This window comes from Curcuma longa, chromosome 4, assembly GCF_044706935.1.
Source record: "Curcuma longa cultivar G26 ecotype Majalengka, Jawa Barat chromosome 4, ITB_CL_G26_1.1, whole genome shotgun sequence".
In the NCBI taxonomy this organism is placed as follows: Eukaryota; Viridiplantae; Streptophyta; class Magnoliopsida; order Zingiberales; family Zingiberaceae; genus Curcuma; species Curcuma longa.
Genome location: NC_133864.1, coordinates 11,199,085 through 11,208,624, shown reverse-complemented (window position 1 = coordinate 11,208,624; position 9,540 = coordinate 11,199,085). Strand labels below are relative to the sequence as shown.

General features: G+C 39.4%; 2 protein-coding genes across 2 annotated transcripts; one reads left to right on the top strand and one right to left on the bottom strand.

Moving 5' to 3' along the window:
* Positions 1-442: 442 nt before the first annotated feature.
* On the bottom strand, positions 443-3,448 carry LOC141827702 (transcription factor TCP20-like). The gene is made up of 3 exons (XM_074715018.1): positions 2,097-3,448; positions 1,950-2,006; positions 443-656 (listed from the first exon to the last, which is right to left on the bottom strand). The coding sequence occupies exon 1, from the start codon at positions 3,190-3,192 to the stop codon at positions 2,275-2,277; it is 918 nt and encodes a 305-aa protein (XP_074571119.1). The 5' UTR covers positions 3,193-3,448; the 3' UTR covers positions 443-656; positions 1,950-2,006; positions 2,097-2,274.
* A 1,511-nt stretch (positions 3,449-4,959) lies between these two features.
* LOC141825965 (V-type proton ATPase subunit D-like) lies at positions 4,960-9,491 on the top strand. The gene is made up of 3 exons (XM_074713230.1): positions 4,960-5,165; positions 6,810-7,728; positions 9,328-9,491. Exon 2 carries the CDS (start codon positions 6,907-6,909, stop codon positions 7,699-7,701), a length of 795 nt encoding a protein of 264 aa, XP_074569331.1. The 5' UTR covers positions 4,960-5,165; positions 6,810-6,906; the 3' UTR covers positions 7,702-7,728; positions 9,328-9,491.
* The last annotated feature ends 49 nt before the right edge of the window (positions 9,492-9,540 follow it).

The following is a 9,540-nucleotide window of genomic DNA, read 5'->3' as shown; positions in this document are numbered from 1 at the left end:
TAAAAACTAAAAAAAAACAAAGATAGAATTAAAAGCAATGACCTTTAATTAATCAAATAATTAACTAAACACCAAACATTTAATGAATTGGAAGGATAATTCAAACACAATATATTCTTTTTCTTTCTCTATCTTATTTCCTTCTATAATAATTATTTATTTATTTTTCTCTACTTGCTTTTTATTTGTCATTTAGGAAATTATGCTATTAATGAATAACCAAAATATAATAAAACAATTAAATTCATCATAGAGCTCCTATTTCTCTAAATATTTTATTCTTAAATATTGATTTATAATAATACAATAGTAACTTGATTAATTAATCCACTTGAGGAACCATATGCATAAACACATACTAGCAACATCTACTTTTCCAAGTTCATATACATCATACACTTCGGCAAAAAGATGGAATCTGCCATCCCAATGGCTCCATATGGTCGATCCCACAACCATCTCTGAGGAAGTCATATACATCATACACATTTCTATCGAAATAAGCCAACTTAATGCACCAATTCACAATGATATTTCCGCAAAAGTATCTATCGAACTGTCTACAACAAGAGTGATTTCCTCGCATGAATAACCACACCACAACTCCCCGCCAAGATGCTCACAAGTTCCCTTTTGAATGTTATCTCCATGTTAATCTGAACAGCAAAGAACCAAGAGTGAGTAAAATAACTGAGTGCAAAACAAGCAAAATTCGATGAGTAAACGGGAAGGAAAGCACGACAAGAAAGGCACGAGTATTTGAAAGCAGTTAGACCGCGAATTAGTTTCACTGAATTTTGATAATTACAAGAGAAATGATAGATTAATAGAAAGAAACGAGAGTTAGCTTTTGTACAAGTCAAGATCTTAATTTGGAGTCTGCAAACTAAAATTCAAATGAGTTGTAAAGTCATAATATTTATCCTCTTGTTCTCACTTTCTTCTTTTAGCATGTATGTTTCTAACATAATCGCCCATGTCCAACGTTGTTAGAGATGAGATGATATTTAAGGATGGTTAACAAATTTCACATAGCGATGTAGAACTAAGAGGTAGAGTTTCATCACTCCATGTCACTCACTCCCTTTTAACATGCCTACTTATAGCAATATCGACCAAGTAGGACTATGTATGGTACTCGTACATGAAGCCCTATGGGACCAAGTTTTCAGATCATGCTCTTGATAAGGAGGACATCAAATACGCGAGTATACTGCATTATACTTGATCATTAGTAGGTATCGACATCACTATACAACATCATTCTTGGTTATTAGCTTTGCAAATATAGAATTTTTTATCTTCTTGCTCTCACTTCCTTACTCCTTTTAATATGTCTATTTTTAACATAGTCCTTCAAGCCCAACATTGTTAGAGATGAAGGATTGAATCTAACACCATGTTAAGTTACAGAAGACAACCTAGTCCAACCGAAAATAGAGGCACTTACTCGGGAGCCACTTGGTATTCAAGTAAACTTAATAATCTTCGCTATGTGGGGGTAAGAAGTAGAGTTTCATGCACTCTTCTCACTTTCATACTCACTTTAACATGTTTTTTGCCATTATCAATCAAACAGGAATATGTATAATACCTAAACATGAAGACCTTATGGCACCAAGTTTTAGATCATGATCTCGATAATTAAGAACAAATACCTAGTTAGAGTATAAAGAAACATACTTGGCCATTGACAGATATTTAAAGATATCAACATCTTTATGCAGCATTGTTCTTGATTATCAGATTTGCCAATTATGTTGATAAGAAACACAGCAGTCATGAGTTTTTTCATGAGATAACTTCGAACTACTTTAAAGTGCAGCCATTCCATGGTGCCATTTGATACGTTTATGGAAGACAAATATGCAGTTCTAACAGGAAAAAGGAGATGCTAGAAATGTCAATTCTTAGTAGTACAACCATCCAAGTGCGACTAATCTACACACCTTGATAAACAAGAGATCCAGCTTCCGGTCGACATGTTCAGCTCTGTTATTGCAGACCTGTGTGTTCCACACACATCACAATAGCATTGAAAAAGCAAGCTTGCTACTGTAATAAGCAATTTTTTGAACAAACAGTTGAAGTGATACCTGAGAAAGGATGGGCAGGGAGATCAAACCACTGTTACACTTCAATGAATGAAGTCGAATTGTCCATCTTTCGTGCCTTTCTAGTTGAATTCAAACAAAGTAGAAGAGGAACCAAAGGAAACAAAAGCTTGAATTTCGCAACCGAGAGAGTTTTAGTTCAGCTTGAATGCCCTCCTTCTTAGTGTTCTGACCCATCCTGTGAATCTTCCTCCTCCTCCTGATGAGATTGGGGTGGCGGAGGTCGCTGATGTTGTTGCTGCAACTGCCGGCCACCATCGGCGCCAGCAGCCAACCTCCTGGGCATCGTCTGCTGATAAAACTGGCTCATGGCATGGGGATTCAAAACCCCAATTTGGGCATCTTGCGAGAGGCCAAGCTCCAGATCGGGTAGCTGCTGTCCATGGCCTCCAAGCATCGATGCGAAACTCATAGCTCCCACGTTGGGGATGGGCAATTCCAGCCCATGCAGCCCCATCCTGTGCATAAAGTTGCCGGCGGAACCATCTCCAGTGCCTGCGGACCCAAGGTTCGAGCTTGATGGGGTAGCCGCCATCGAATGCAAGAATCCGGAACTGAATCCACCGCCTGGCGGCGGCCACAAGCCAGGGTGAGACCTAGGGAGGCCTGCAGGCCCAACCAAGGCCCAGTTAGCCAGCACTACGGAGGCGCTGCCGTGCTCTATCTCGTCAAACTTTGGTTGGAGTCCGGCAAGGGCAGTGGAGCCAGCAGCGGCGGCTGTGGAGAGAGCCGACGCCGGGATGGTTCCGGAGCCTGTGGCGGCGATGATTGACGGCTCCGCTTGCTGGAGGAGCCATTGGATGGTCTCCCCATCAGACTTGTGCCCCAATTCCCGTGTAAGCTGGAACACCCTGGCAGCGCACAGGGCGGGCATCCTGATCCTTCTCCCCCGACCGTCGACTTTGGTGTGGCGGTCCTTGTTGGAGCACCTCTTGGGCGCAAGATGCCGCCTTTGCTCCCCCGCCGCCGCGCCCGTGGAAGGCGAAAGGTCGCTGCTTTGTGACGCTGGCGACACCGTGGCGCCTTCCCCCTTATCCTGGTGAAGCTCGGCGACCTCTTGCGGCACCTTCGAATCCATCAAAGTGCCTGCAACACAGAGAGAGAGAGAGAGAGAGAGAGAGAGAGAGAGAGAAGGCAAGATTTTGGGACGCGAACACTGAAGAAGGGGAAGAAGCAGTGACCTTCGCTGACTCTCCAATGATTCCCCTTAAATTCACCACCGCTTTGACTCTCTCTTCCTGCTGAGCGTCCAATTTGAGCGAAGTGGACAGCCCATTAGATCGCCCAAATCTAATCCCACATGAGATTCCCGTCCTCGACTTTGGATTTTTCCACTGTCCTTGCCTTTTTGTTAGACGTGCAAACAGTTCGTGTCTGGTTCGACACAAAAAGACTGTTTCATTCAACACGAGCTCAAGTCCAAGTAAACAATGACAGTGACTCCAAGGGAGCTTGAAACTTCCTCTGCTCGGAGATTCCTTTCTGGTTGTTCTTGCTGCTCCCGCACCCTGTTTCCCTCTTTTCGCCTGTTTCGCCCTGTCTGTGACATGATTGCTGAGGACAGGGCAAGTTCCATTGCCTTTGCTCTGGGGCACTACACTACGCTCGGCAATGGCAGACACAGAATGGACCTCTCAGAGATTGCTTAGTCACCACTCCGAAAGCATGAGGAAGAAACAGGAATCACATGAAATTCAAACAGAAGAGAATTATTGATCCTTTCACAGAAGAAGACGATGAGCGCATTGTTGAGGATAAAAAGTTGTCAAATAAACTCCTTTTTTTTTTCTGGGATGATAGAAGTCTTGTGGCAAACTTTTGAAGTGGCTCTCAACATCAAGGATTTGATCTGCGTGTCTTCATCAAAGCGACGATAATGGTGAAGAAATATTAGTCTTATCAATCGTCCGCAATCATGTTTTATGAGAGTGATCATTGAGCAGTTTCTCGATTTACTTTTTCACAGGTGGTCGTGGCACCGACCGTATGAGACCGCTAAAGTGATGGATTTCATCTTTTGCAGAAGAGAGTGATCATTGAGGTTCGAATCCTGACGAAGACAGACAACACCCTCCTACGTTGTGACCAACTGTAATTTCTCGATTTACCTCTTCATAAATGGTCGTGGGGTCGACCGTGTGAGGCCGCTAAGGTGACGGATTCTAGATGATGAGAGTGATCATTGAAGTCTCGGGCTCCCGAGCATGGTGGAAGCATTTGGTAAATTCATATAGTATTGTGGTTCGAAATCTAACTATGACAAAACAGATTTTAGGAGGTATTTGGTTGAGGAGGTAAACAAAAATTATAATTGATCATGATCATCTCTGTGAAAAGGTAAATTAAAAAACAGTTGATCATGATCAGTTAAAAATTACAGTCATGATCATCTATGAGAAGGTAAATTAAAAAATTACAGTTGATTATGATCATCAAAAAAGGTAAATCAAAAAATTACAGTTGACACGACACGACGGAGGAGGATATTGCTTGACTTCATCAAAATTCAAATTCTTATATTTTTCTATAAATTTATTCCGTCATAATCAATTCAAACTATGTCTTACAAATTTTAATCTAAATTTTAATATGATGATAAGTGGGATTAAACTTAGTTTAAAAATTTTATAACATTGGATGGTCAGATCTATCTGATTTAATTTTTTTTACTAAAGAGCACTGTTTTAATTTTTATGTATTTTAACCCGCTTATTTGTCATCTATCCATCGGCTTAATTCCCACCCCCAAAGTACTCAGGCCCTAAATCCAAGTCGTCCGTTTGAGACCACATGGGACTAAACAAACAGCCAAGAAATGTCTAACATCTTGCCACGTCTCCCTGTTTCGTATCCACCGTCTTCTACCGAACTCCTCCTCCTCTCCTCCTCCTCCCGATCTCCACCATCTCCGTCCTCGCGGTCGATCTCCCGATCCAGCGCGGTCTTCTTGTCATCCGCCTCCAGTTGCTTCCGGATCGATCACCCCAGGCAGTTCCACCGTTCGTCTTGTTCCTGATCGTCTCCAACTTTCTTCTCCTGCTTCTGAGACCGGTGAGTTGCGTCCTTCCTCCTTCTAGTGTTCTACCTTGAAGAAATCTCTTGGAGCCCAAGAAGTTTTCATTTTTTTTCTTCATTTCGTGCTCAGATGTGCTGGATTCGTATACTTTGATCAAATTACAGCCTTATTCATGATTGTTGTTGTTGTTATTATTATTATTTCAATCCAGGCGATGCGATTTATTAGATCGATTATCGAATGTTATTCTTGTGTAAATATGCTACTTAGATGGAGGGATGTGATCCATATCGCTGACCTTATATAGTTGACTGCTACGAGTTTATGATAATGATCGTAAAAAAATGCAATCTTTGATTCGTCAAAATTTCTTTTTTCTCACTCCACCTCTTGACCTTCCACTCTAATCAATTTAACTCGTTTAACTATGGAATTTGCTGTTTGTCCCAACTATTGTGATCGACTACGTGAATATTCTCACTCATTTTGCTCTATGTAAAGATGTAGTAAAATTGATACTCAAATTAAGTTAGATCATTTATTATACTAACTAAAGTTTTCTTTTGTCTCCCTCTAAATCGTAACTTTCCACTCTAATTGATTAAACTTATCTAACCATAGGGTTAGTTGGTTACTTTTGGACATGTTTTTTTCTTCTTATTTTATCATATATAGCTACGCTTACTTGCTCCCAGTTATTTCTTTCTGGTAATCCCACAATCCATCTTAGCATTTTGATATGTTTAGTTTCTTTACTTCATGTTTCTTTAACAACCAACATCTTATCACCTAAAGGTAATAACCAAACCACCAATATAATGGGAACCTAACCAGGACACAACAGAGAAGGATTTGGAATTAGTGGTACAGCCATAAGGTTTGTTAATTATAATCCAGATGATCACGGTTCAAGTCATGTAAAAGATGCTTCAATATGCAAAGTCATGATTGCGTGTTGTCCCTCCCTAGACTCTTCATTGGAAGAGCTCTGCACTGCATTGGTCTTTAATTACTAGGAATTTGATTGGGCAAAAGGATATAATGATATCTAGAGATTGGATGAAGCCATTTCACCCTTTCTTCGATGATCTACACCATTTTCTTTTCTGTTCAGAACAGGCCAACTTTCTTCTCTCTAGACTTTTAACCTTTATTGTCTTTTATTGTTGATTAGATGTAACCCTAACTGTAATTCATGTCAAAGACACACACACATACAGTGGTACTATTTTTATTAGAAAATGTCGGAACTTTATCACTCGACTTGGTAACAAAGCCAAGATCTCCTAGGTTTCTTCCCCTATCCACTTAAGGTCACCCGTTAATTTTATATAGCAACAGACCGCCCTCCCCTTCTCTACACTGTCTCTCTTCCCTCCCATCTACTCTTTTTTACATAACTTGATGACGATTGAAATGCCTGACAATTACTCCATCCATTGCCATCGTAACTTAGACCACACCAAATTGATATAGTAAATTGAACCAAACTAAAGATTATATTGTAATGGTTTTGTATTCAGTATAGGTTTTATATCCAGGGAGTGTTATGTTATTAGGTGTTGTTTGAGAGTCCTGTATATATTAGTAGTGATTCTTTCTTTTTATTCAGTTAATAGTTATTTTCTCTACCAACTGTTATAATCCAGACCCCACTGATTCTGTTAGATCTTTAACAGGAAGAGACAAATCCTAGTTGCTTTCCTGATCCATTTTAGTGGCAAGATTCATCATAGAAAACTATAGTTCCTTGCGAAAACTGTAAGAAAGAGAAGGATGTCTGGTCAAGGTCAGCGTTTGAATGTGGTTCCAACAGTAACAATGCTCGGTGTGATGAAGGCTCGGCTTGTTGGTGCCACCCGAGGCCATGCTCTTCTCAAGAAGAAGAGTGATGCCCTCACAGTGCAATTTCGCTCCATCTTGAAGAAAATTGTTTCCACCAAGGAGTCCATGGGTGACATTATGCGCAGCTCCTCCTTTGCACTCACTGAGGTTAAGTATGTTGCTGGAGACAATATAAAGCATGTTGTGCTTGAGTCTGTTAAATCTGCATCTCTTAGGGTAAGGTCCCGACAGGAGAATGTTGCCGGTGTCAAGCTACCCCGCTTTGAGCACTTTGTGGACCATGGTGCTGGGGATGCCAAGTCTAATCTTACTGGTCTAGCACGTGGTGGTCAGCAGATTCAGGCTTGTCGTGTTGCATTTGTCAAAGCAATTGAGGTTCTTGTTGAGCTTGCTTCTCTTCAGACCTCATTCCTTACCCTTGATGAAGCCATTAAAACCACTAACAGAAGGGTTAATGCCCTTGAGAATGTTGTCAAGCCACGACTTGAGAACACCATTAGCTACATCAAGGCAGAACTCGATGAACTTGAACGAGAGGATTTCTTCCGTCTTAAGAAGATTCAGGGGTACAAGAAGCGGGAGATTCAGCGTCGGGAGCAAGCTGCAAAGGAGTTTGCTGAGGAGCAGCATGCTGGGAAGATCTCACCAAAGAAGGGAATCTCAATCAAGTCAGCCTACAACTTGCTAGAAGCTGGGTCTGGGAAGGATGAAGATATAATTTTTTAATGCTAATAATACTATTAGCATGCTCTGGTTTGTTCTTCTAACTCCTATTTGGAATATTATTTTTGTTTCCTTATTTATCTTCTGAATTGAAGTTTATCAACTACAGCTTTCTTGGTTAGCTACAAATTTTTGGTCTGAAATTGGGAAATCTTGCTGCTCATTAATTACACATATAATAAATATAGGATGCAATTGTCTCAAAACATTGTTTTCTGCAACTTGTATTAGTCTAACTATTTTTGTATTTAAAGTCATCATCATCATCATGATAACTAGGTCACACCAAGTTGTTACTGAGAAGCCTCACAAGGTACATAAAAGTAGTCTAACCATATTGCTTTGCCTTGTCACCGTAGTTTACTCAGTCTTCTCAGGTCAGTTTAACTAGTTTGACTCAAAAGTTGGCCTTAGTGTCATGTAGTTCTTTTATTCATTGTTCCATAAAAACTGGAATTTACACAGGAACCATATAATTTAAGTGCTTATCAATATCAAGGCCATAAAGATCACATAACTTTAGATATTGATAAAATATTTACTTTGATTTATGTTTGATCATGGATTAAACTTCATGAAGTACTACAATTCCCTAACCACCATTCTATTTTTGTTGAGGTCGGCGATGTACAAGACTTTTGTTCAGTAGTTATGGAGTTTCTAATTTTCTGAAATTAGGACACTGTCTATTGTTTCCATGAAACAAATAAACTGGCGAAGTTAACTTGGGGATAAAGAATTGGATACAATAAGTCGGTTTAGATCTTATTAATTTTGGAAATACAAGGGTGAATAATTCATTTAGAACATTTGTGTTGATTGCTAACTTGATGTTCTGGTTGGTGGAGAGAATGACAAATAGGAGTTATGGTACTCAATAATGTAATGTAATCACACCGCGCATATGCAACACTCAAGTACAACACCACAAAAGTGAAACTAATATTGGTCAAAAGTTTTTGGTTCCATCACTCCTCATCAAGGTATCAATCATGCCTAGCTTGCCCCACCAAACCACATATACTCTTCCCTCTCAGCGAATTGTTAATGATGTTGATTGTCTATTCTTCAAAACAGGTGTTCAGTGTGCTACTCTTCTTCCACATAAACTTGCTGTGGCAATCAACTTAAATCCATTCAATACATTCCTATATGAAACATTGGCTTATGATATAAATAGGTAACTTTCACAAGGCGAGATCATTAGTTCAACACTTTATTTTGGAAGTTTGAAGTTGCAAAGTATCCACATCATTTCTAAGTCGTTCGTGTAATCTCTCTATGATCAACTTCATCACTAGACCTCATATCCTATTTTAATCTTCCAATATCTTAAAAGTAAACTTAAATTCCACTAGCATGCATGCTTTCATCTCAATCTCACCTTTCTCATGTCAACTAGTTGCAGCTTCATACTTCAGTCTCATCCTTGGAATTACTATCAACGCCATTAACTTCTTGATACTCTTTAAATAGCTAGAATTGCTAGTGTTTTTCTCTTTGACATGCTTGTATAGTTTGTTTTAACATACATCAGAAATGTTGAGCTCAGTTTCTTGAGATTAACATTTTAGCCTTTTACTTTAGAATGTATTATAACTTCCCTTGTGTATTTGTTTTTTTTTTTAGTGATTGCATAAGGAGCTCCAAGAAGCAGTGATTTCCGTGTACAGTGTTGTGTATTACTGGTACCATAAGCTCTACAAGCACTGCTGTTGTAGAATTTATTTTGATGACTGTTTATGAGGAACTTATCAAATATTCAAACAAATTTATCTACTTTATTTGATCTATTAGGTTGGTGTAAAATTGTGATAAATTAGATGAATATTGCATCAAACA

Coding starts and splice junctions, on each gene's coding strand:
- LOC141827702 (XM_074715018.1), bottom strand. CDS start 3,192: ATGGATTCGAAGGTGCCGCAAGAGGTCGCCGAGCTTCACCAGGATAAG.
- LOC141825965 (XM_074713230.1), top strand. CDS start 6,907: ATGTCTGGTCAAGGTCAGCGTTTGAATGTGGTTCCAACAGTAACAATG.